A 27,939-nucleotide genomic window follows, 5' to 3' on the forward strand; every position below is an offset into this window, starting at 1 on the left:
TAAATCTTGTCATTCTAACACATTTTTGTAAAATTTTAATGAAAAAACAAATTTGTCTTCAGGCCTGCTCACGCTAGAAAATCCCAAAGCGAGAAATTAGCAGTGCTAGAGGCTTGGTGACATAGGTGCTACTAACATGGCTAGCTGGTGATCTATGCAATAGCTAGCAGGGAACATCCTAGCGCTAGTCAGTCACGACAGCTCTTAGAGCTTCTCTCTATGTTCACTGTACTGTGCCGTCAATGTATCATCATTTCATTCAATAAAGAGTTATTATAGAGGTGGAAGTAGAACAACGTTAATCTGGCTATCTTATCAATCCAATTTCCTAATTGCTCAGTCGCTAACTGGACAATACGTCCACATGGTAAATATTAGCTTCCTCTTGGTCAATGTTGAGAATTTGCGTGTCAAAGTTGAACTTGATTTGAAGGATTTGTATTACTTGTGTATATATATATATCATGATATAGCAGGTTTTCTGGTTATTCAATAAACCATCCATCTGAAATGACCACATCGTAAAAGCCAATTTTTGTAGGCTCCTGTGTGAATTAAATACTTGACGAGTGAAAAGTATTGAGTATGTTAATTTAATTGAGAACGCAAAATTAAAATTAACATTAACATTTAATATTGCTGTAACATAGATCAGCCGCAGGTTTTTCCGGATATATATAGAAAAATATATATGACAGATATATTTCTATCGGTTTGACAATTGATATTGTCACATGACCCAGCCCTACAGCGCAATAACTGGTGTGAGCAGGCCTTGATAGGAACATGATGATGCATATACAGTATACCGCATGTTGAAGAGGAAAATTGGACTTGTAATTAGATAATAGTTATTTTCTCGTTCTATATATGTCACATCTCAGCCTGAGTTATTACAGGTTGTGTTAGCATGCTGTTTAAAGTGATGTGATGCCTCAGTGAGACACGTGTAGAATGAACATTGCTGTCTGCCACGCAGCTCACTGCTGTTCATTAGAGCTCTGATTACAAAGCACAGTTCACATTAGCATTGGTATTAATCAGAGCGCCGTTTCTTTCTTGCCACTGGTTTAGGTTCTTCTCCAACTTGAAAAGAAGCTTTTTAATTATGTCAACCTGGATGTTTTCCGGGAAAACAATGGGACCTCAGTAAGTCATCCCTTTCCTTCCTAACCCTGTATATATCCATCTGCTCTCTCATTTCTCCACGTCCAGTTGTTTATTACAAATTTAATTCACTTCATCAACTGTATAGACATTCTTTTTACACAGCACAATAACATCAGCTGCCATTTACTACATTTGATTATCTGTGAAAGGAACAGAGCACGAGAATGAAAGTCAAAAGTTTAATTGTAGCCACAAAATTTGATTTGAGGCCATTCCATATTGGGATAGTACAGAAAGGGTAGTGTAAACAGGCCATTGCTGCAGCTGCTGACCGGAGTCAAGCAGATGTTTTAGTTGATGCCCTCACATCACTTCTTGTGCACACAACACACACTCTCTTTGTCCCTACTGTTGGGCCAAATGTCTTTGAAATAACTTTTAAATTAGACAGAGTGGGGATGAGGTGAGTGTTAAATGCCCGCATAAGAAAAACACCCTGTACACACTTCTACTTTTATATGACTATGTATTACATTAAGGAGTTCAAAGCAGGACCTTGTTAAAAAACCCATGAAGGACGTACACACACATACACACATCAGTAGAATGGACTGTGAAATCACAGAGTGTATTCATGTTTGTGTTGTAGGCCACATGATGTAAAAACATTATAAAAGTCTGATTTATTAACATTAAGTTGAATCCTCATGATAATGTAGCATTTCGCTACAGTTTTAAAGTTTGTATATATGTATGTATGTGTGTTTTTATGGAATGCATATTAATATAATACTTACATTCTGACTTCAGAGATGCTCTTGTTCAGCTTTGCTCTGCTTTATGTACTGAATGCAGGAATTTAGTGGAATTTACTCCACTAGGCTACTTCTTCCCCCTCAGGCTGCGCTCCAAGTCAGTTATCAGTTATTGTGATATCCTGGGGACAATAAAAGTAGCACCTGGGACACAGAGTTACAGTGTGCGGGGTAGTAGAAAAACATTACAAGTGAAATCATTACGTTCATGTGTCATGGAATACATATCATTTAAATTGTTAAGTTTACAAAAGCTTTTAAAGTGGAAAAACTCATAGTGTGTTTACTATGAGATATGTATGTAAATATCCATCACTATACACCAATCGGAAACAGGTTTGCACTATTGATCAAACAGGTTGAAATAAACAAAAACAGCAACTCAACCAATTACCCAAAGTATCATGAACTATGTCAAAACACTTTTAATATTTAAATCAGATATAAGTGGAGGGGACACCTAGCAGAACTCCCAGGGTGGATCAGAGTGAGTCAAAAAAGGGATGTGACTTAACTGGCATAGTTCATAATAAATAGTAAACAATAAAACTTTACCCGTTCTGTAGAATGGGCATAAATAACTTGAGTTTAGGACATTAGTTAAGTCTGGGACAGTTGCAGGACACTGAGGGAGTTCATTTCAAGCCCTGATCCTTAGATTTCTTCTTCAATTGTTACAGCATCTCTGTGGAAAAGCTTCCACGTAATGCAACACAACACTAACGGTTGACGTAATGTAGCTCTGACATGCGTCGATGCGTGACATTTATTTTACTATCACATACGTTCCTGTATTTTCTCCCGGCTTTCCGTCTCCCTGTCACTGTGGGCCGGCCAGCTGGAGTTAGGTTTGAGGAGAGTTTTAGTCTGATATGTTTGAATAATGCACGGCTCGTGTGTATTTAATATTTCATGGCTTAAGAAAGCCTTTGAAATATTATGCACTACAGAATGAAGGCTACATACTTAGGTTGCTGCATTGTGTTTCCAACTTGCATCCAGAAATGAGTTTATAATCAAATGCATTGAGAGTACACTGACTGTACAATGGGTTGTGTTTCCCCTCATGCTTGAAAGGCAGCGGCAGACTGATATAATAAAGAACAATGCATCGACTGCGCCTGTAGTTTGAAGTATTTGAAGGGAATATGAACATTACCAACTATAAGAGATTGAAAAAGGTTGCTGTTCATTTTCATACAATATTTACCATTTAGAGTAAATTATACTATACAGTTCTGGGTAATATGTTACCAATGGGAATGGACATTTTATTATGGGTTCTTGAAAAGTCACAGCTAAAAAGTAGGAAGCATTTTCTGTACTTTAAGATCATAACGTAATCTTTTCTATTTTACTGCAGTTACACAATGCTCACCCAAAACTCAGCCTGGCTTTGTGGGTTTAATATCACTTGGACACGCAATTTCTGTGTCTGTTTTGACCTTCCAATGAAGATTTGAATATATTGTTAATTTGAGTGAGAAACAACCCTTAAGCACATGTCCTAAATACATGTTATAGTGTGATCTGTGTGCCTCTAGTGATATGGTTAGTTCACCAGAACAGCAGTAAAGGGCATCATTCAACTATTTAACCAAAGATTGAATTTGAAAGACTCACATGCTGGCAGATATTGACCCTACACATTATACAGTTGGACAGAGGGAGGATCATTGAATGTGATCAGCAGAAATGTGCAGGAGGTGTGTAACAGTAGCTGTGGGAGGCTGAGGCTTTTCCTCCTCCCTTCTCCTCCTCCTCCTCCTCCTCCTCCTCCTCCTCCTCCTCACCACCAAGCCTGACAAGATGGATGACATAATGGGGGCATCAGAGATAATCTGATGGTCATGGTCTAGTTAAACACACCATGTTATGATGCTTATAAAACAAACTACCTTTCCAAAAGGATAAATGTCCCTCCTCACACTCCTCCACTGGGGAAGGGGGGGAAGAAAAAAAAAATCCATTGCATCCTTCATCAACTGCAAGACTTGTACCAGCTTGACAGAAATTTAATTCGGGGCAGCTCTTGAAAATAATTATTGTATTTTGAGAGGAGTAATCATTGCCCAGGACATGATTGAATGTGTCCATGCCTATTGACTTTTGCTATGATTAATAGGTTTGTTTAGTCGATATTCCCATCGAAATTGTATAATTAATTATCCCCGGTGCTGTCACGGCGGGACGATGGAGAGCCCTGATGAGTATTTGGGAAGATTAAATTTTCCGGGCGCTCATGGCGTCAAGGGGCACCGCGGGGCCTTGCTCCGGTGGAGAGATGGGAGGAGCTGTGTGTGTGTGTGTGTGTGTGTGTGTGTGTGTGTGTGTGTGTGTGTGTGTGTGTGTGTGTGTGTGTGTGTGTGTGTGTGTGTGTGTGTGTGTGTGTGTGTGTGTGTGTGTGTGTGTGTGTGTGTGTGTGTGTGTGTGTGTGTGTGTGTGTGTGTGTGTGTGTGTGTGTGTGTGTGTGTGTGTGTGTGTGTGTGTGGTGCACATGTTTTTTTTGTTGTGTTTTTTTTTTGCTTTGCATCCGTAGATCTGCACGGTTTCTTCCTCTCCTGGAGCACACACCCGGGGGGCCGTCCCCCTCCTCCGTCCCCATTGATTTTGTTTCAGTATCTCTTTATTGTAACTTTATCAGTGTGGTGTCGGCAGATGGGGGACCAGGAGAGGAGGGTGCGTTTGTGTACTAGCTGTAGTAAGTGATGAACCTTTCTGTCTGGCCTGCCTCTCCTTGTCATGCTGGCAGCGTAGTTCTCAGCATTACTCAGACGCCCAGAGACGTTTTCAACATGAGAGGACATAAAGGAATAAAGACAAATGCCGCTCCAGCTTCAAGTTTTTTTCATTTTTTTACCTGTCAGAGCTCTAAGTGGTAATACAGAAGCCATGCTGAATCAAATCTGACCTTATAGGATTTATATAAACTGATGCTATATTAGGTCCCTAGTTGCCTTCGTTTAGCTTGCCTCTATTTTAAATGGTTGAGAAAAGTATTGACAGTGTACTTTGCCTTTTCAGAATAGATGGCAAACGCACGTCTTATTCACAGTTAAATGGATGTTCAACCAAAGTTTCTCACGGTCATTGCTTAGTTGATGCTTCTGAGTGGGGAAGTCACAATGACGCCCTTATTGTGAAAGTTGTTGACATTTTGTCTCCTTCCTCTCTACACCATATTACCATGGAAATGAGAGTCCAGAAGTGCAGCGTACTGTCCTGTTGTTTTGTTTGAGTTGGTCCCTCTCGACCCTAATCGCCCCTCCTGCCAGTGACAGTTTATCGCTTTTCCACACAAAATAATGAAGATCCCATAAAAAGAAGGAAAAATATGGCCCATGCAATGAAAGCCAAGTACAAGGTGTAAAAATCAAATTAAATGACCTTTCACCCCAACATTTATTGATGGGTTTTAATGGCAGCAGGTGTTGTCACAGGGGATATTTGACAACGCGTAAATCAAAGCACAATTACAGGTGGTGGACAAGCGGCCAGCCCAGTGAGAGGGACAGTTGCGTGCCAAAGACCTCGTCTTCCCTTTTTTTTTTTTTTTTTTATCCCCCTTAACTTCCTACCTCTGAACTATCACTGCCACTCTGATTTAAGAGCGCACTGACCGTCCAAGCAAAGTCAGAAATTTGAGCCTGGGACAGGGTAGTTTTTATCCAGACACTTCTTCATCTTTTCCCTTCTGTGATATTGCTGGAGCTGCATCAACTCGCACCACCACCTCCACAACTCCCAAGGTCATTTCTGGTTGACAAACTACTCCTGGCGTTATAATGTCATGAGGCCTTGAACCAATATAAGCTGTTTTTTTAAACCACTGACCTGGCAGAGCAGCAGAGCATTATGCTTAATTGACCTGAGATGAAATGTAGTGTGAAATTTGTTGCTGCAGGGTTTTTCATTCACCTGAATGAATTACTCAACATTCACTTAAGGCGCACACTCCGTAGATACACACAGCCATATGTTGCTCATCCCCTGCTGTTTAAACTGTCACACACATACAAACAAACAGAATCACACCTGTCAACATGATACACATGTAGAAAATGATTGATTTGTGCGCTCACCATTATACCAGTATGAGCATGTATTGCTAAATATATTTCTCACACTACAGCCAGACTGATAAATCAGTTGGGCCGATATATCAGCTGATGTTAGTTTACTGCAAATCTATTTGTATCTGTGTATATGACAGCCAACAAGTTACAAGACATTTCAGTACAGAAAGGCCAAAAATGTGTTTGGGCTCATGGAGAAACAATGTCGCCATTTTGTAGTATGTCCATCAGAGATGATTGATACGTTTATTTTCCAACTGGAAAAGTCCCTCATTATACATTTTGGCAGTAATTCTTTTTGAATGTTAAATGTTTTATGTAGAAAATGACTTCTGTATGTATATAATAGTAGTTGTACTAATGTATACATAATTGACCTCTCACTAAACTTCTCCCCCAAACAGTGGTTGACCATTCATAGCTTAGCAACAGTAACTAGGCCTGTCAAACCCAGCAGCATTTTACAGCATGTTGTACATAAGCTAAGCAGCCAATGCTACAATGAAATAAGAGTGTGACCTTTCATTTTTTCCTTATCATACTAACTAGGTCCTATAAGCTCTAAGTTGCAATGAGGGAACAATCTTCTTTCTGTGTGGGACATGTAGCTTTAACGCCAGTCTATTAGCACAATATCATGAACATAGCCATTATGATCACTTTACAGGGTTTTCGTTTTTAAAAAAAGTCAATTTGAAACATAAAATAAATCAGTCATCAGAGACAGTGTTTTCAAACAACTCATGAAGATAAAGTAGCTAGCTAGTTACATTTATCTTTTCAATTGGCAAAATCCGTTACTAGTTGGAATTGAAAAGCTTTCTTCTACCCCACCAATTACTAAGAACTTAAAGTGGTATATCTGCTACTGTTATACAGTGTTTTTGGAACAAATAGTTCTGGAGAACTCCCCCGAGAGCTACATACTACAATGCTTTTTTTCTGTTGGCATTCACACACACAATAAGAGCACTGAAGTGATGTAAACTTTTCGTTTTTACGAGTGGAAATCACATTGTATTTTCCCTGTGGCATATGTTCAGTAAAGTCTGGACTTCACTGTGTGTTCATTTCATTTTTTTTCCCATTTTTGCTGCACAAGCTCCTGTTTGTGTTGTGTTGTTTGTTTTATCTGTTGTTTACACCACTAACAGGTTTTGAAAAAGGCAGTTGCATCGTCTGTGTTTGGCCAATAACCATACGTTTACATCACTCAGGGTTCCTCTTCTTGCGGTTTGAATAAAATTAAAACTATGTTCTTAGTACTGTGAAAAAGTTCCTCCGGTCTGAAAACCTATTAGCGCAGAAAGCTTGACAGGTGTAACGCAACAGTACGGTGAATTATCTGATTTTTTTTTAATTTAAATTTCATTTACAACTCATATCAGATTTCTTTAAACTCTCCATTATCTGTATAGCTATCGGCCTCATAACGCCAGTATCAGTCAGGTTGTAACACACACACGCACACACACACACACACACACACTAACACATACATTGGACGGAGGGAATCAGTGGGTGGATGGTGAGACACAGTGGAGCGTGGGGTTGCATCCCCTGCTCAGCCATCCCTCATCCACAGTGTGTGAGTCTCTCCTGTGACCCCGGCAGTGTGAGTTTGATGAATGCAGCACATCTGCCCTTCTGAACCGCTGAGACTCCGTCTGGGAGGCCCCTCTGCCTGCAAGTAATGGCCACTGTTCTACACCACTGACACATAATCACACATACACACAAACACACTGAGCATCATCGTGAAGGCACATACTGGACTGGCTGTTTTTATACACGTGTTCTCAACAGTGTGAAGACAAACAATGCATACACAGTCTTGCATGCACAACATAAATATGTCAGCGTAGATAGAAGACTGTAGTTACCTTCTGCTGATATAATAACTCACTTGTGAGGACGTCCTTCCAAATGTTACCCATGTGCACCACGTCATTCCCGCTGTTATTTCATTATGTAGCCATCAACATATTGCTGCGTGTAATACACCAAAGTAATGTCATTAACGTCAGCTGCCTATACATCCGCTGTCAGGCTCATACTGTCTGGGATGAGGTCTTCATCGGGCCATAATTGTAGCCTGGTGTTTGAAACATGTACAATAGCCCAATTTACCACTAAACAAACATGTCTCGGCTTCATCTCCATGTCTTCCTGTCTGAAAGGAAAGGGTGGGGCTAACACGAGGTCCTCCGGGGTTGCTGGGAAACGTCGCTGTCAGTCTCTCAGGGAGGCAGTCATGCAGGTGCCCAAGCTACCTGTTCATCTCCCAGATAATTAATGTGTACAAGGAGCCGCTAATTGCACTTTTCACTAATGATTTATGGGTTTTGTGAAAGGGGGGAAATTGGGGGATGTGTGTGTGTACACTCTAGTGAGTGAGTACAGCTGGGTGAGGAGACATGATTGATGAAGAGTGTGTGGATGCACTGTCAAGAGTGGAGAGATAGACCCCCAGTAGTACAGGGCTAGTAACACACACACACACACACACACAACTGGTCAACTGCTGTCAATTTTTGCCAGCATGGGGAACATGGATTAACTAAACTAAACTAAATAAACCCAAAGACTCTCCTAAGCTGTCGTTTGGCTTAGTCCCATTCCCCCTCGCTGGGGTCTGATGATAAAGAGCACTGACTTTTGATGTTCAGTTAATATATGAGATATTGAGTTAAACTGTCTCAATCAGGCGTCAAATTGTCCTTAGTAGAATTGTCTTTGCATGTGCCTGTTTATTGTGAAAACTTCATTATTTTGCAGAAGAGGAATCTAGAGTTTGAACCCTAAATACACACTGTGTGAACCATATTCATAATGACAAAGCTGCCTACAGTGGAAAACTGTTTCTACCAACTAAGATTTAGAGATGAATGTATGAACTAATGTGAATGTAAAGCAGAGCGGAGCTGAAAAAGAGCATTCAGGCTCCGTTGACTTTCCTTTGATCAAAAATGTGAAAAAAGTAATAAATTCAATCAACTTCACTACACTCCCTCCCTCTCCTCATTCCCATTCTTTTTTTTTCTCTCCACAGCTTTTAGAGTATGACAAAGAGCTGTCAGTGTTCAAGGATCGGCTGCATGAACTGGAGATCTCTTTCCCACCCAGGTATGGAGCCATTTGGTCAGATGGTCCTGAAATGTCTGTTCTTAGTGCAAAGTCTAAGTAACATTTTCCACCAATATTTAACAACAACTCACTTGCTGTCTCATCTAACTGAACCTCCTACCTCTTTGCACCTCCACATTCCAAAGTCAGGAAAATACCACACGGTCAGAGCCTTGGTTCTACCACAACCACGAAAATAGGGCCCTTATGACGTATTCACATAGGACAATCATTTGTGATTATTCCCATTACTTTTTTTTGCGTCATCAACTATCCCAAAATTTTACTGTTATTTAATTGCAGTAAACTGATCAAAAGTAAAGCAAAATAACTACATCATGATGACGGTTTGTGAAAAGTCTGAATTCATGCTTTGTTTGGAACGATCAGGGCTGTGCTAACATTGCACTGTACAAATATGAGTTGCTATCCTAGAGCTCCGGCTGCCCACAGACAGCTACAATCTCTTACTCTTTTTCCTATTCAGCAATGTCAGGACATCAAGAGAATCAAAACAGTCATAGGCTTCTGAACCACAGCATCACACTGATTTACTATTTCACATGTATTAGTTTCTTTACATCGACTTGTATGTAATCGTGCCGGACAATGTTAGTGTGAACACGACATAAGTCTTTTTTTATCTACAATCTCAAGTCTACGATGGATTTAATGTTGACTTTTAAGTGTTAAGTGTTTCCCATGTTGGATATTATTTGACCTGTCATAGCTGACACTTAAAAAATATGCATTTACCATGATGAAACTTTCAGACATCCTGAATAAAAGCTGGCGATAGAATATAGACCATTCAAGTACATTATCAGCTGGTGGGAGGTGATGATGTGCGAAAGTTGAGCTGCATCCACCAAACATAAGAAGTTAAACAGTTTTTAATACAGAGGCATTTTAAGTCAAAGTCCCATATGCAGAAGAACTCTGTGTGTATGCTAACTTCTGAGAATATAAAATCTGTAATGCACAAATCGAAGGAGTAAAAGAAAATGTAGTTTAAAAATGTTTTTTAATGGATGTTGTACAACAAAGATAATAATCTAAAGAGCTAAGAAATACACCTATTAAGCTTTGTTACAACACATTTGAAAGGTTTAATAGGCTTGTTAATGGTTTATTTAGCTTCAAGCCATTTCCTCAAATTATAAAGGAAGACTTAATCATTCAGTTAATCTAAAAAATATAAAAAAAAATAAAAGCATTACCGAGTCTTTTACTGGACTGTGACGAACAACAACATTAGGGTAGTATCACATGTTGGTGATCCTGTGCAGATCCTAGCCATAAGGACTCATTATTATTATTATGTAAAATCACGAGGAGTCTATCATCCCCTTATTGTTCGAAATGATTATATGAAAGCTGTTGGATGTGTTTGATGGGTATCAGTTGTTGAGTATGATTAGATATGGTCCCAAACTGCTCCCATGTGTGTGTTTTTTCATATGTGTGTATGGGTGTGTGCGAATGCTTTGGGCAGCATTGATATTCCGTCTCAGTGGGACTTGGGGGAGACTGGAGCGGGTGGTCTCCTCTCTTCTTCCTCAAACAAATGCATTTGCAATTAGCCCTTTCAGAGGAGAGGGAGGGCAAACACGCGGCCTGCGTGGAAATATGTTTCGGGAGCAGCGCGTTAATGGCGCTTGACCTTTGCCGTCGGTTGTGACTCAATCAGTGCAGATAATGAAACGCTGTAATCAAACAATAATTACTTGATAAACTGCTCTGGTGGCAGGCGCAGGGCGGTGGGGGATTTTAGTGTGTGTGTGTGTGTGTGTGTGTGTGTGTGTGTGTGTGTGTGTGTGTGTGTGTGTGTGTGTGTGTGTGTGTGTGTGTGTGTGTGTGTGTGTGTGTGTGTGTGTGTGTGTGTGTGTGTGTGTGTGTGTGTGTGTGTGTGTGTGTGTGTGTGTGTGTGTGTGTGTGTGTGTGTGTGTGTGTGTGTGTGTGTGTGTGTGTGTGAGAGAAAGACAGTGGGCTTGAGATGCATAGAGATATCAAAGCGTATGTGTGAGCCGCTTTGAGTGTAAGGTTGGATTGCATGTGTGTGTGGGCATATATGTGTATAACTGAATGTGAGAGCTCCTGTGTGTGTGTGTGTGAGAGCGGGTGCATGTGTCAAGGTTCTGCCAGTCCCTGTTTTTTAAATGACTCTGTGTCTTAATCAGGGACCCCATTTACATCACTTTGCATAAGTGACAGGTGGATTTATTGTCCTTTTACACTGGCTGACTTTTGCACCTATCCATATAATACTGAATCATCTCTCCACTGGGAGGAATGAATGTGCTACTGTGGAAGAATACAAATGATTTCCACATACTTGAGGTGATGATGAATCAAATAGATGAAATCCGGGAGCAGCATATGAAATTTGATTTGATCTACTCTGCGTGCGCGACAAACCACATCATTGTCAGCCTTGTAATGGGTAGCAGCGGCCTAGTTAAACTTAAACAACCCCCTCCTCCCACTTCGCACATATACACACCCCACACTCATATACCGGTACCCCTCCCCCTGTCAGGTCTGCCTTGTGCTCCTTGAGCAATCAAGCCTCAACGATTGTTCTCCATCACATAGCCCGCTCCGGACCGGCCCCTCGCCATCTGTGAGGTTATTACTCTCTCAGAACACACCCTCGCTGACACGCACACTCATGCACGCACACGGCTCACTTTTGTTCAAATCTATAAATCAATACTAGTCCCAAACATTTAATCTGCAAGTTAATTCTGCCGGTTGTCCAGCAATGGATAGGAAGTTGTCACAAAATGAGACATGCTGTCAAGGTTGAACTAAGGATCGGATAACGCAACGTGACTGATGCACTTAGGAAGCGATAGCCTCAGTGCAAAAAATGGTATCTCCAGCTTTCTATTTTTACCAGGTAACCACAGCTGAAGTATCGCTGGCTAGCAGCTCCTTTTCATTTTTTTTTGGAATGGACATCCAGTTTTGGCAGACATCCATCTCTGTCCCCACACATACACCCATAAATTCTTGTTCCTGCGTCGCTGCAGATGCTGCAAGCCATAAAATGCATATCTCTTTACTTTCAAAAAGTCGTCTGTCAAAGTTGGCCGTGACAAGTCTTAAGTACTTGGGCACCGGGGTGAGGAATTTGCCTGGGCCTTGTCACAGTTGGACCTGGAGCCAGTCGGCTGCTGTGGGACGACTTATACACACTCACACACAGAAGCCCATGTATGGCCACTAGTTTTCTCAACCAGTGCACTGGGAGAGAATAGATGAGTCAATTCATTTGAAAACAATCATTTATTTACACACAGTTTCTCCTGCATGGGACTGCAATAAGCCATTAGATCATTATCTTTACATAGGCTGCAGTATGGCCATTTGACTGAAAATAATGGGAAGTTTTATTATACATTATTGTACTTTTGATTTCATATTTGAAATGGCATAACTAAGGTAATATCCCCTAAAACATACTAAGGCACCAGTAACTTATTCATGTATTATGATTGATTTAGGGGAAAGCTTTTAGTACTCCCCTGATCTGATTTCTTTGCCCTTTTTTTGCACGAGATCGATGCAAAAATTGAATCGGGACCCCAGATTCAGGAGGAAATGCAGTGGACAATGAGGGAGCAGTGGAAGAATGTATTCTGCCTGTAACATGGTTACTGGGAATGGGCTTTGAGGGAGATTTTGAGTGACATCAGACCAGCAGTACAACTCCATCAATGGACGAATCACAAGCGATTTCAGAGCAGGGAGATGGGGTGGGAGTTGTGGGAGGAAAGATGGGAAAAGTCAGGAGTAGAAAAGATGGCTGCTGTCCCATGGGTCTGTTTGTAAAGTGGGAGAGATGAGCAGTATAGATACATACAGTACATAACATCTGAGTACTGGCTCACGTTATTGAAAAACACTACAGGGCTATATAGCGTCATGGAAATGTAGCCTAAATAAATGAAAATATGAGCATAGAAATAGAACAAAACATTTATTGATCGATAATATCTTAAAACCAAAACTACATTAGTGCAAACTTAACCAAAAAGGACCCCAAATGTCATGTCAGCCTCACACTTGCATGCTGACAGTGTCCATGCAACACTGAAGCGACTGTCTATACCGGTTCTGTCTTGTCCGTGAATTTAGCAGGGCAGACAGGTGTTGGCGTTCCATGCAGAGTTCTCCGGTGGCAGTAAATGTACCGTGTAGGTTACAGTTTGCTCATGAATAAACACTGCAGCTCCTCAAGACCCAGGAAGTTCCCTGTGTCTTGCCTCCCAGCTGCCGGGCAAAAGTGGTGGCAGAGTCTGTGGGATTACACACTAGAGCAGAGTGTGCAGACTCTGTAAATGTAAATGAATATATTTATTCAGCCTCTTTATTGGGCACCAACCTTGCGTTTAGGTGCATATTGTCCAAAAAATAGGCTTGCAGTGTAAATATACGCTTCAGGTTGAGCTCACTCCCATGAGAAGCAGCTGAGACGCTAGCCTGACGGAGCAGACGGCTGCATAGATTAATTATATAGATATAGATTAGTATATTTGTTGCATGATTTTCAAGTGAAAAGCGTTTCTGTGAAGCTGTACTTAAATAAAGGCTTACATTAGCTAATTGCTAATGTAAACATGCTAACACGCTTGCATTGACTATGTTACTATGCTAATGTTTAGCAGGTATGTTCACTAGCATGTCAGTATTTTGAAATTGCTGTCAAATTTTGATCTGATGTAGCACTAGAGGAAAAGTCAGGGGATCGCCAAAGTCAGTAGGATCTATACTCTAAAGGACACAAATGTCTAAAATTGAATTCCATAGTTGAAATATTTCAGTCTGGACCATAGTGGTGGACTGACTGACATCTGCTAGCATAACAAAAAGTAAAACGCTGCAGAATTACACCAAAATGCAACAAAATCCAATGAATTGTTTGAGTAAAAGTAGACTCGCTGCTACTTAAAAAGAATAATTAGAGCTGGAAAACAGCAGATGACCGGTTCTGGATTAAACAAGCTAGCGGCTAATAACCTGGGAATTCACTAGCGCAGTGCAAACACACATATCTCTGTGGTCTGTATTTTTTTATTCCAGTGCTCAGCTGAACCTCTCATTAAAGGAGCTGTATTCGAAATTCAGAACATTAATAAAGCAGCAAACAACTTTTCTGTGTAAAGATATGGTGGGGTAGTGGCGTCCTGAGCATAGAATGGGGTCATTCTCCCTCTGTGTGTGTTGTAATCCCAGTTTATCTGTCGTTTGTTGTGATAGTTGGTCCGACCGCACGTGCATGTTAGTGCATGTTGCCATTAAAAAACTTCATGTATTGGGGTGAGAGCTGTGGGGAGGCAACCCCAGCCCACTTTTTTCCCCAGTATTTCCAGTATAGTGCCTTTAAGCTCATACAGAGAGAAGGAGGCAAGAGCATTGCTCCAGTCCCATGTATCTGTGTTTGTCAAGTCTAGACACGGAAAGAAGTGGAGGAGCAGAGCGTGGCCCAGGGGGTCAGGAGGTGAGGACGGCAGGGAGGCAGAATCTGATAAACAGTTGTGTCTTCAGTGTTTAGGAAGCACCCTGGGACCAACTTTGGCACGTTCACATACATTTCCCAAAGCTGCTGTGAGGACAAGCCAAGAAGTGACTGGGGGGAAAGGTACAACATTCACAGGTTCATGAAAGAGGAAGGAGGAGGTTTGAAAGCTGATGCCAGGCAGAATGACTTTGCTCTTCAGATGAGGGAGAAGATTCTGGTCAAGTGACACGAATGGCTCCCTGCCAGTTACCGAATGACTGCTAATAAGTACATATGAGAGACTCGTCACAGCACTGGAGAATTCCTCGAGACTCGTTTTGAGCTCATAGGAAGTGCTCCCACAGATGGCTCTCCTGTATACAGTCAGTGCCTTTGTCCTGTGAATAACACTCTTCACGCAACACCCCTGTCCTCTGAAGGCCTGTACGAATGATGTCACCCTCTCTGCATGTGTCTCTGTTTGTTTGACTGTGCATACATTATTCCTATAGCTCGGCTGTTTGCATCCTTCGTGAACAGGCTTCTTGTTCTCTGCTCCTGTGAAAGGACATGCTATACCGAAGCGCAGGCGTGTGACTCCATCTAAGGAGCACCACAGACGTACTTTAACGACAATGTTTGGTTAAAGCACTGCGTCCGAGCCACTGTAAGTGTGTGGCTCGTGCGGGGTGGGGGGGGGGGTGGGGGGGCATCTCAGCGCTACAGGCTGAACTACTGAACAGGAACATTGTTTTACAACCATCAGCGCATCCATCATTCTAACTACTAGAGAGCCTGTGAAAATGATGAGGGTGGCCATTGTGGCGATAATAGCTGGAGATTGTCCACTGTCATGTGTCATTGCCTCTTGTCTGAGATGATGCCACTGAGAGGGAGGCTTTGTTAAAAACAATCTTAAACGAGAGAGGATGAAACGGGTGCCATCTGCGTCTTCTTGTCTTCATTTAGAGCGGCTAAAGGCAGAACATGTCATAGCTGAACCCCAGCAGGCTGACAGCCATGAGCTACTGATGGCATTTCGGTCTGTTTGTACTGCACTATGCCAATGTTGTGCCTGCGAACCTCCCAGCTCTGCAAACTGAGGCAAACATTCAGCTTTATTGATAGCGTTTGGCTGATCTTTTTGAATATGTGTATCGTGTGTGTGTGTGTGTGTGTGTTTGTGTGTGCACGTGTGTGTTGTGTTTTGCCAAGCCTCCCCTGACAACGGCAAACAAACATTGCTGTAGAGGCAGCGAGTCATTCAAAAACCAAAGTTTCTGACTTTTTAGCTTATCCCAGCCCGACGACAATGGCTGCTTCAACAGCCCAAAATGCTCTATCACTGTTCTATGACTTTTATCTCTGGCTTCCTGCCCTACCTATATTCTCAAGTTTATATTGCCCTCATTAAATACAGAGCGCCCGAATCGCCCACTGTTTGGCCTGTCACTTATTTGTCATTAGATAGAACGAGGTAATAGCTTTTGATGTGGAGATAAGAGAAGGTGGGACAAGGAAGTCTGGTCTGCCAAGAGTGTCTGGTCCCGGGGAAGCAGGATTATAGCCAACAAATTCAATACACAGCATTTTGTTTTTGTAGAATACTTACTGCTCAGACAAGATATGTTCAGATACAGTTGCTCGTATGGCACAGTAACATATGTCACAGCAGCCTCTCCCTCTGCTGGGCGAGGCTGAGTGACACACTATGGGTAGGGTCCGTGCTCACCTCGGCAGTTTTTACTGTTGCAAGACAAACAAGCTGACACCGGCTGGAACACATGTGAGTAATGTGTCAGCAGCCAAGTCAAACATTAAACTCCAAACCAAGCATGAATGAATGAGCTCTCGATGGGTGCTAGAGGGTCTCAACGTGCGACCGCACACACATGTATCATCTCCGAGGTGGTCAGCGAAAGAATGGCAGAACAAGCATGAAAGCACAACAGAGGATTTCTGTGAAGTCCAAGACAAATATTCCATCAACAGTGTCTGCGTCATTATTCGACACTGATGATGGTCAGTGTCTCAAACTTTTCTCTTCACTTGGTAACATGTAGGCTTCCTATGTTTTAAACTTGGCCTCTTGGATGTACGGATTATACTTCATATTAATTGTACACAGTATGTATAGCATGCTAATCGTTATAGTATACTGTGTTTTGCAATTCTATACAAGCAATTAACATTTGCTACTCAGAAATGATAAAAAATAAAAAACATTATGTAATGTCAGTTTGTTTTTTCTGAGGTGTCCCTGGAGGTTTTTCTCCACCATCCACAATTAGTTTTATTTTTCCAGTTGAGAGCACTCAAAACCTCCTTAGAATAAGAAAAAAAATCATTCAATTATTGAATATTGTGGTCTTTTTTAGAGGACCTTGCATTATAATAAGGGAAAACTGTTTCCCCTTAAATGTTAAGGTTGAAGACAAAACAATGCCTACAACAACCTGTTCTCACTCCCAGCTCTTGAAATACGGCAGCTTGGTCAGTGATCCTCAGCGTCTGATACTGACGCACATGGCACCCGTCTGTTTGAGATGCATCAGGCTTTCAACTGCTATAGGGATGAGGTCAGGGTGGTGGATGGGTCAAACAAGCAGGAGTCCCGGGTGAAACCAAAAGTCAGCGTTGACTTATTTGACCTCAGGTTAAGTACGTAACCTATGTACGTTATGTAACCCAGGCCAAGATCCTTTCCTAAGCTAGTTTTGTTGACTAAACCTTACCCTACCCTACACATTGTAAAATGATGCCAAATAAGTACTCAGACCGTTGAAAACATGATGGCAAGGAGTCCTGCCGCAGCAGCCATATGTCATGAGTAGGGAGAGAGAATGTGTTGCACATAACAAACTGTATTTGAACTTCAAAATCAAAACAATTTGGCTCTTGTGCATTAATAAGTGCAAACATGTAATTCCTAAGGGCCTGAACAGGATTAAAACTGTAATAGAACACATTTGATTCAATAGCATCCCAATCAGCCATCTCAGCTTTAATCGCATGACTGTCACCAAATGATACTCTGTTTGAGCCATTAGACTTTCCTGATTTCTTAATGTCACGTCTGTTCCTCATGCTTACTCATGCCGCTGAAGAATACCTATACAAATCAGTTAAACTCTGTTGATTTCTTCCCATGGGGCCAACATGAAAACTATTTTGGTTTAGTTAATGCCTGTCAGCTGGTGAAGGCAGGTTATCCAGCTGCTGTCACTCGGCTCGGAGCTGCCAAGATGGCAGAGACCGTCCGTCTCTCAGCTCGTCACATATGGATGCTTCTGGTCCGTCAGGTACCGACGATGATCCTTTAACTTGTAGCCTGATGTTAAAAAAGCTGCGGGTCCGGTGTGTTACGTGTCACTATCTTCTTACAGTGCTTACATATTTTTGGTGTCTTATCTGTGACTTTGTTACCGTTTAGTAACACCCCTAGCTGCAGGTCTCAGTAACTTTACATTCTACGAATCATTATTGGTAGTGTAACATAACAGCCCTGGGACCAGAGTACATATATATATATATACACATGTGTGTGTGTGTGGGCACCTTGAAGTGCAGCTCCCCCTCCTACACAGGTACACAATTGTTGGAGTTATCAGCTTGGCCCATTAATTAGTGTAATTAGTCTTGCTGCGGGCAATAAGGCTCTGATATGAGCTGACGGCCTCCAGCCCACACGCCCTCTCGGACCGTTTACCTTCCCCGATAAGTTTGTGAGCTCGCTAATCGGACACATTAATCACTTTGGCCCCAGCGCGCCATTCCACTGTTTGCTGTTGCATTAAGACTTGTTATCTCTATTAGAGCCAACGGAGGGTGCGGTAAAACAGAAAGGAGAACAACCTATACCTGCACACACAGGGACACAGAATGGCCCTTTAATGGCCATTGTTGAGTATTTTTAATCAGCGTTTACAATGGCTGGCTGTCATCAAAAATGACTGAACGATAGCAAAGTTTTGTTGTTGAAGTGCTTGGGGAAGTTCGCTATCAGGCGGGAGTTCATTGTTTGAAGGAGGTGAGGGGGAAAACTTGATTTTCTCTCAATCTCTTTAACACCAAAATGACCCCAGGCTTGTTAGTCAATAAAGCTATAACAGAGTCCCTGATAGGAGGATTGTTCACAGGCTGTTTAAGGCTGAGGACCGTCCCTCAGGAAGCAGGAGCATTCAGGCCACCCTGAAGTGGAGCAGCTTCACAAGCCCTTTGAAGACTTTGCTCTTTTCCACCCTCACTTTGCCTCTTTCTGTCTGATCCGTCTTTATCCCCTCTCTTCTGCCTCCCTGTCTATCTCTGTTTCACTCATCCTATTCTTCATGCTCCCTTTTATCCCGGGATCACTCCTTTTAGCCTTTTGATTAGCATACCAAAACCCTATGCATTTCCCCCATGGTTTAAGTGCTATTGATGCTAATTGGAGGCAGGGAACTTCTCTAAGTAGCTTTCTGCAGGTCTGTTTGTACACCTGGTGGGGGGGCGGTGTGTGTGTGTGTGTGTGTGTGTGTGTGTGTGTGTGTGTGTGTGTGTGTGTGTGTGTGTGTGTGTGTGTGTGTGTGTGTGTGTGTGTGTGTGTGTGTGTGTGTGTGTGTGTGTGTGTGTGTGTGTGTGTGTGTGTGTGTGTGTGTGTGTGTGTGTGTGTGTGTGTGTGTGTGTGTGTGTGTGTGTGTGTGTGTGTGTGTAAGATGCAGGCACCCCATCTCATGCCCCAGCTTTAACCCCATACACACACGTCATATGTTCACGCAGTTTTTTCAAAAACAGTCATCCAGATGGTCAAAATTGGTTTTCCATCACATCAGTGGGACAGTGCTCATTGCTAATCTAAGAGGTTGATGTTAAAAATAGAATAAAATGACATATCTTATAAACACAGAAAACAAGACAATGTAGGCAACAAGATGGCAGCTAGTATCTAAACGTTCACATTTCAGCTGGTCAGGGACAGAATGTTATATCTTGAGTTCTAGAACGTGCACACTTGTTTTTGGTGCTGTTAAAGGAAATGCTTTCTGACTGATGGTGCCTCTGTTTGAGTTGTTGTTGTTTCAGTATAATGTAGTGCTTTAAGGCCCAGTCACGCAAAACCCACGTCATAGAAGTAGTATTGACAGAGGCCGACTGTTTGGTCGCCTCATGTTGTCTGGACTGAAAAGTTTAACTTAAACACACTGCAAAGACTACACCCAATGGGAAACCTCAAGACCGACAGGACGGATTTAAGGCGCGATAGGGCCAGCTGGCACACTAACAACACTACTCGATGTTGAGAGAACAAATTATATTTTTTACAGTATCTACTAAAGAGCTCAATGGATAAAAAGAAAATCGTACCTGATATACAGCCATGTCTACAGCCAGAAAAAACGTAACCATGTATCTGCTAACCACAGAAACATTGATACTGAACGCTTTTTGCAATGTACGGAGCTTTCATCTGACTCCAGAGTAAAACCATCCAGGTTAATGTCACACGTTCAGAGCAAGTACTTATTCAAACCAAAACCACAATCTTTTCATAAATGCCTAAACCTAAGTAACGTTAATAGTTTTTGTTTGAATTCTCAACGTTGATCATGTGTTTAAAACTTACAATGCCAACATTTTATTCTGCCAACTGGGCAGCTGATATAACAAGTTTCTCTTCTCGTGCACTGTCGGCCAGCCGTCGCCCTAGTGTGTCTGCGCCTTTAGAACGGTGACATGGAGACAGTCCAACAAAGGTCCCCAGTTGCATGCAAACCGAGAATGTTGCAGTTCATGGCCTTCGCCTTAACCCCTGGGTCACTGGGGCGCCTCTAAACCCAAGTCTTTATCATTGTTGTTCAGATGAGAAATAAAAATCTGGCAGCATTGTTGGATTTGTTGTAATTAGCTGTGAGCACATAGAGAGGAAGTATTAGCAGCAACATTAGCAGTTTCGGTTGCAGCTGCAGCAGTAGCAACCACGTATCGATTTTGATGCACACATACACACAAAGCAACTGAATGCTTCTAAAATGTATTCTTAGCACAAAGTCCAATTAAGCTCTCAGAGCTTGGCAAGTGTGATGAATTGAAGGCCCGATGTGTGTGTTTATTTTATCATTAGGGTACCACCGTCCTCGGAGAAGAGGCACTTTGTGTTATGCTACGGTTAGCACGCGTGGCACTGAAGGAGCAAATTGGATTGGTATTACAGTACGTAAGCCCGGTCTTACATCCTGATGAGCGCCGACAAACAAATTGGATTGGTGGCGTGTAAATCTGAAGCAGTTTGATGAGCCGAAGGCGCAAATTGAATTCTCCACAATGTAAATCTCTATCAGTTCTGTGACTCTCCGCCCGACTCCAGCCCTGCCGGAGCTTAAATCATGCGATTGTTCCCTGCTGTTCCAAGATACAATCGCTCATGGCCATTTGCTGCGGCACCTAATCTGTTTTTGATGACCCTGTAGGGATGTAGCTATACATATGGGCAACTGAATCTCCCTCTGGCCTGCTCTGACTAAATCGCTCTACAGTATTTCTTTTCTCTACCCCCCCCCCCCTCTCTCTCTCTCTCTCTCTCTCTCTGTCTCTCTGTCTCTCTGTCATAAACACATCCTGTACAGTTGGCAGAGAAAGAGTGCTGTGATTGAGCCATCCATGTGTGTTGATACAAGAGATTGGCCATACTTATGGACCTCCTGTTTTCTCAGGGAACCATTTTGATCTCTGTGTGTGAGATAAGGCAGATGACGTGACGTCTCATATTTATGACTCCTCAGGAGCCCTGTTGATTCATACAAATCATATTTATTGCCTTCCTTATTGGCTTTCCTCTCTTGTCTTGTTCCTTGTGCAGTGCTTTACTAGAAAGTAAAGCTCATCATTACTTGAACACCAAATCTGTATAAACTACTATAAACGTTTGAGTCATATATTTTTTCCTTATTTCCCCATCACTGATTGTGTTTTGCCTTTGTGTCCCTGCAGTTATCCGTACAGTGAAGACAGCAGTCAGGGGAAGCAGTACATGAACACCAGATGCCCCGCCTGGTGTGACCGAATCCTCTTGTCCCCCTCTGCCAGAGACCTGGTCTTAAAGGTGAGCCTAAACCTGCCTCGTTTGATCCAATTCATGGGTTTTGATTGCTTTTAAAAGTCACATTCCTTCATATTCTAAACCAAAATGTCAGCACTCCTCCCTCAACTGAAACACAGGTCTTCATAAATGCCTCACCCTTTGTTCTTTATTCTACAACTCATCTTCCTCGATCCACATTACCCTCCCCGCCCTCTTACACTTCACAGATGGAAGGACGAGGTGCCTGTGAATATTAATTTGGAGCTCTAAGCCATGGGTCCACCCAGACAGTATATATATCCCAGCACTTATAGAGTTCCAGTGGGCCCTGTCTTCTTCATAAAGCCACAGATCTGTCTCCTCCCTCAGAGAATCCAACACTGCAGGGCCTCCGTTCAGCTTCAAATCCATCCCAGCATTGTAAACTCCAGCCAATCTGCCACCTCTATCCTCTCATCCTTCTCTGTTTGCTAGATTACTTAGAGATCCGACATGCAGCTCTGAAAAGTTTCCCCCAGATTTGTTGTGACCCGTTTTCCATAAGACAGCTTTGGATCTGCCTTTTTTTTTTTTTTGCCGGGTATTTTTATGAACACCATATTATTATTATTTGTGTGACGCCTTGTTGTCTTCCTTAACCCCCCTAAAGCAACACAATGTCTGCTTTGTGAGGTGACAAATGAGGTGACGTTTTGTGCGATGACGTGTCCAAAATAGTGCTGGTTCTAACAACTAACAGGACTTTTCACATGTAAACACATGTATCTATAGGCGTCAGATTGCGCTACAGAGCGTGCCATTACAGCCAGGTAGCCAACATGGCCTTAGGGTTCCGGTTATATCGCCACCTGCTGGTTTGGCACGTTCCTGACAACTCTGGGTCTTGCGTTTTCATTTGGACAAAGATTTATTGTTCGAATGGACTAGGCCTTAGAATCTCCGACACTGGGAATAAATTCCGAGTCGTTTCAGCGTTGTAACACGCAGGTTTACCTCTGTTAATGTGGGTTGAAAGACATGCAGCAGTGTATTGTACAGGTACAGTCCACAGCAGGCGGCTGCTCAGGAAGTTTGGCTTTCCTTTGTCCGCCACAAATGAGAAATTCCTTCCTGATCTTTTTTCTTCAACGGCTGAAGCCCCACTGGAACAACAGCTCACGTCACTGTACTACGGTTGTGAAAAACAAAAACTGTACAAATACCCAGTTTATTTCACCCACTTAATGTGTCAGGATTATGTAAAAAGTGATTCACACACACACACCCTCACAGCTGGGTTGTTGTTTGCTTTTCTTCCCCTCAAGCACCGGCTAATTGCTTGTAATGCAGGGACAGAGTGGAACAGTTAGTGTGTTCGCAGATTGGCTGATGATTCACTGAGCACACACTCTCTGGCTCCGAGTATTACAGATTGTTGAGACATAGGCCCGTAAACAGCCCGGTGTGTGGCGTCATCTATCATGGCACGGTCGGTTAACTCGCCATCATGTTATTTTCTGCTTGCCGAGCCCTAACACGCCAAAGGTTGCCCGCTGGCTGTGCGGCGAGGCACCAGCTCCGGGAGCTCCGGTAATGAATGTTTAGCCGAGCGAGCGCTCCCTCTCTGCCGGAGGGCCCCGGGTAATTTGTTTATCTGTCTAAAGATTATGCAGCCCGAAAATCCACAATTTTATGCTGCCTTTGTAAATTATCAAGTGTGTGTTTGATGAATGTATCTCAGGGTTTTGGGAGGCGGCGGCGGCTCGGGGGCCGGCTGCCAGACAAATAGAGAGGTGCCAGTGCGTAGCCCGCTAGGAAAGGTAGAGTGAGGTGGAGGCACACCGTGTGCTGACCCCGCTCCACTGCAGAATTGGTCTGAAGTTAATTTGGATTTCGCTTTATGGTTCATTCTCAAGCTCTCTGTCTCTTTCTTCTGAAGCGCCAGTGCAGCTCAGCGAGTCACAACTGATGGCACCCTCCAGCCTGTGTGTGAGTGTGAGTGTGTACGTGGGGGTTGGGGGCGGCTGTTTAAAAAGTCTTTAGTTCAACTAGACAAGTGTGATTTATACTCCAGTCTGCAGATTCATGTGCGAGCGCGTAACAGCTTCTTTGTGTGCAGAAAGTGATATTGAAACATGATTCTCTCAGATGGGCTCTTAGATTACACAAAGAGAGTGTTTGGTCCAGAGGCAAATGTCCACTTTGTAAATGACTCCTGCTTTTCATTTCTCTTCACTGCTCTGTGCACAAACTGTGGCGAGTTCCTTAAGGTGCGTTCAGCTCAGTGTATACGGTTGTTATTCATGGATCAGACGCGGGGCTACGGCCCTGTGACAATCTGGAATAACACTTCAATTCAACAAAACAGACTTATGCTATTTGTTTCCTGAGTTATTCATGAATTAAAGTTTACCTAAATAATCATAAGACATAATAGAGACACATATGTTTGGTCACTTTCCTGTAAATTGGCTAAATGGCTGTCCAGTACAATTCTCTGAACTAAGTGTCTCACATGCCCTTAATTACTTAGCAGTTATAAGTGGTGCTCATTTTAAATGTGTCCCCCGTAGTCCCTTCAGCTGTTTGTACAAAGTTGCAAACTGAACAGAGTCAGAATGAATATATATTACCCTGAAATATTTTGCCAATGACACTGCACTGATTTAGCACCTTAACAAATTGATTTTCGCAATTAATTGGAATGTCCAAAGTGTTCACAACAGAAAAATGAAAGAATAAGAGTCACTATAGCCTGTGTTGGTAATATGGGAACATTTTAAACTCCCAATTGTGGGCTTCCAGGTGACTTTTACTTTAAATCAACAATATAGTGCTGCTAATTGTGCCTAATGAAGCAGGTACATTAATTTCTCATGCATGAATGTGTCATAAAACACGACAGACGTGATGTAATGTAATGACTGCACTGTGTAAACACAAACACGGTGCTGCTGACTCTGCATCCTGTGTGTTTACTGTGGAGCGGCGGCCGTGCTGCAGCACAGCGTGCAACGTGCGAATCAAACATGTTCTCACCACTAAACATTTTCATTTTATGTGTCTGCAGCCTGAAAACGAAGAGAAGTCTATAGTCTATGATAACATCGGGCCCAATGTCTGCATGGGGGACCACAAGGTAACAACAGGGGCTCTGCCCACCTCTTCACTGTGTTGTTTCAGCGTAAACTGATTGAGTCAGTCCGACCCTACAATGCAAAAGGACGGACTGCTGTCAACACATGTGCATCAACTGTTTGTATCATATGCTGTTTGTCTGGATAGGAATACTGAATGGCTGATACCGTTATTAAAGGTTTTCACCTTTTATTGCAGCTTGAGGATTGAGTTGGATTCACTTATCAACAAATATCTCAGTTTTTCTCAGTTGCTTTGGAACATTTCTCAGATCAGAATTGAAATTCTCAAAACTAGTTGTTCAACCTCCACATCATCAAGTCACATCATAAAAAAAAAAAAAAGTCTCTTTATTTTTTTAAACAAATTGCAAATGCTTTGGCACATCCATGCAAATGATTATGTACAAATGTTTCCTACATTATCACTTTCTTATGTCATGTTGATCAAAACGTATTATACTGGTTCTGAGTTGAATAGTCTTGAGCACCATATCATCATCATCAGTTCATTGCAAACGTCATTATCTGTCAACTATGTTTTTATACATTTCTATTAGACTCTTTTTCCAAATGTGTCCTGAATAGATGAATGTAAGAAGTGTTAGATCAACCAATGATCAATCAGTTCTCTAAAATAGCTCTGAGGTGAATCTCATGAACCTTTAACTGTTGAGTGTATATAGACAGAACACAACACAGTGTTACAATCTGTGACAATGGAAGAACAACAAGGACGTGAACAGGGTCAACTGCGGGGAAGAAAACCAGGAGTAAGGCTGTGGTGAAAGGGTATGGGACGTGAAGCAGAGCAATACTAGTATTATGTTTTGATACTGTGTCGGTTCTCAAAACCACTTGATTTTTAATTGATAGTTTTCATGCAAAGATTGGTTCTGATTTGTTCTTTACGGGCTTCAGGTGATCCATTGGGTGGTGCTGTTTGTACGAAAAAAGTTTCGAGAGATAGATAGATAGATAGATAGATAACTTTATTTGTCCCCGAGGGGAAATTAGGTCATCGTAGCAGCGGTACAGAGCAATCAGAAGTACTAAAAATAAGATAAAATATAAAATACAAAATATGAACAACAATAAAATAGAAGTACAGTATTGCAGATAATGTGCAAGTGAGATAAGGTGCATGTCAGTGATCACTTGAGTAGTGAGAGTTTATTCCCTGAGCGCCGCTCAGCGTTGTTGTGCAGCGTGGTAGAGTTTGACGGCAGCAGGTAGGAATGATTTCCTGTGCCGTTCCTTAAGGCAGCGAGGTTGAATGAGTCTGCTGCTGAAGCTGCTCTGAAGCTTGTCCAGGGTTTTATGGAGGGGATGGAAGACATTGTCCATGATCACAAAGTGATGCACAAAGTGTTAAGGATGATTCAAGAAATGTAAAGCGACTGAGAAAAGTTCTGAGAGCCATTATTATTCATTAAAGTGGGGCTACGACCTGCATTTATTTACACCGTCTTTTAAATTGACACTTGTTTTCTTGATGAATCCATTAGATCTTTGATCCATAAAATAGTGAAAAATATTCAGTAGTGTTTCCCAAATCCCAAGATGACTTCTTTAAATGTTTTGGTTTGTCCACAACTAAAAAGATATTTAGTTTACTGTCTTAGAGGAGGAAAAAAACGACAACATTATCATCTAAGAAGCTCGAATCAGAGAATTGAGACTGTTTTTGTCTTAAAAGTTACTCAAATGAATGAATCAGTGATCAAAGTAGTTGGTGCTGATATTGGATCAGATAAACTCTCTGCAGCTCTAGTTTAAAGTTTTAGTTTCCAATAGCCAATTCAGCATGCTTTATCAGAAGAACATTTTGAGGCATTTCCGCAGAGGGCCGAAATATATTCAGTATTGAAACTAAATTTCACCCACCAGCAGTCGGCACTCAACCTTCCTTTAAAGTCGTTCCTGTCTCACAAAGAAAGTAGCAGTCAGAGCAGCGCGGAGGGGATTTTTGAAGCTGATTGTATAGAAAGTGTTTAACACTGTCGCTCCAGTCTCCACGGTGTCAGACAGAAGGTCTTGCGCTGAAAGAGAGGCGCCTTAAGTCAGGTCTTTCATCAATACTTAGTGTGCCGTAGACGGTAGTGTGTGTGTGTGAGGTGACCTGAGCACACTGACAGATAGTGCAGCAGCGCTCACCTCCCAGCCACACACTACTGCTAAAATCACAGCTGGCTATGTTTAAAAAATGTCCAATGTAGTTAGCACACGGGCCCAAAAATGCACCGCGCTGGTATGTGAGTTTAACCTGCGTGTCACGGGTGCTCGGAGAGGGAGAGAGCTTCCCCTTGTCCCAGAGAGGGAGAGGGAGCATTAATAAGGGCTTGTTTTTTAACTGTGGTCTGTCTCTGTCCCCCTGCCAGCCCGTCTTCCTGTCCTTCCGAATAACAGCGGGGGCAGGTAAACCTAATGCAAATAAGCACAAGTGTTGTGTGGTGCAGTGATGTCTTGGTAAATATTAATTTTTCTTTATTACAACTCTTCTCATTGTTGCTGTCGTTTGCTTTGATTTGCTTGATTTTTCATTGCAAAATGGTCCTTTTATTTAAGAGTTTTATTCCAGAATAAAACCAAACAAACAGAAAAATGATTGCTTAAAATGCAAATTCAGTCATTTTAAGACATTTACTTACAAACTTACTGCATCTTGTGCTTTAACTTTAAAAAAAAAATGAATAAGTGGGCATCAGGTCATTTTTACTTTGATTGAAATGAATACTTATTTATGAATAAAAATGACCATTTTTCGTCTCGCAGGGAAGAGTTGCCAAAGGGGGGAGAAGATATTCCGTGAAGCGCCTCAGTGAGAACACTGGAGAAACAACCAGGACACCAACACACACACACACACACACACACACACACACACACACACACACACACACACACACACGCACACGCACACACACACACACAGAAACACACAGGAACACACACACACTTTGCACAAGCGTACACTGAAGAACCCAGACACCGTTTTTCAGCAGTGCTGACCAGTTGCAGTTGTCCTGACACCACCATCCATATGAAAACCCAGCCGTTTTCTCTCCATAAAACACTTGTTGAGATGTGGACGAGCACCCGAAGGCCCGGCTCCAGACAAGACACACATCGC

General features: G+C 42.3%; 1 protein-coding gene across 1 annotated transcript in view; it reads left to right on the forward strand.

The window, feature by feature from the left end:
* The window catches only part of inpp5a (inositol polyphosphate-5-phosphatase A), a 162,411-nt gene extending 134,685 nt beyond the window's left edge, over positions 1-27,726 (forward strand). Inside the window, exons 11-16 of the mRNA XM_083922975.1 lie at positions 1,075-1,149; positions 9,054-9,127; positions 21,600-21,711; positions 24,740-24,808; positions 27,188-27,275; positions 27,582-27,726. Coding sequence (XP_083779101.1) covers positions 1,075-1,149; positions 9,054-9,127; positions 21,600-21,711; positions 24,740-24,808; positions 27,188-27,268 — 411 coding nt within the window. The 3' untranslated portion in view covers positions 27,269-27,275; positions 27,582-27,726. The remainder of the gene's footprint in view (positions 1-1,074; positions 1,150-9,053; positions 9,128-21,599; positions 21,712-24,739; positions 24,809-27,187; positions 27,276-27,581) is intronic.
* Positions 27,727-27,939: the final 213 nt, after the last annotated feature.

Source organism: Echiichthys vipera (genome assembly GCF_963691815.1).
Source record: "Echiichthys vipera genome assembly, chromosome: 11".
NCBI classification, from domain to species: Eukaryota; Metazoa; Chordata; class Actinopteri; order Perciformes; family Trachinidae; genus Echiichthys; species Echiichthys vipera.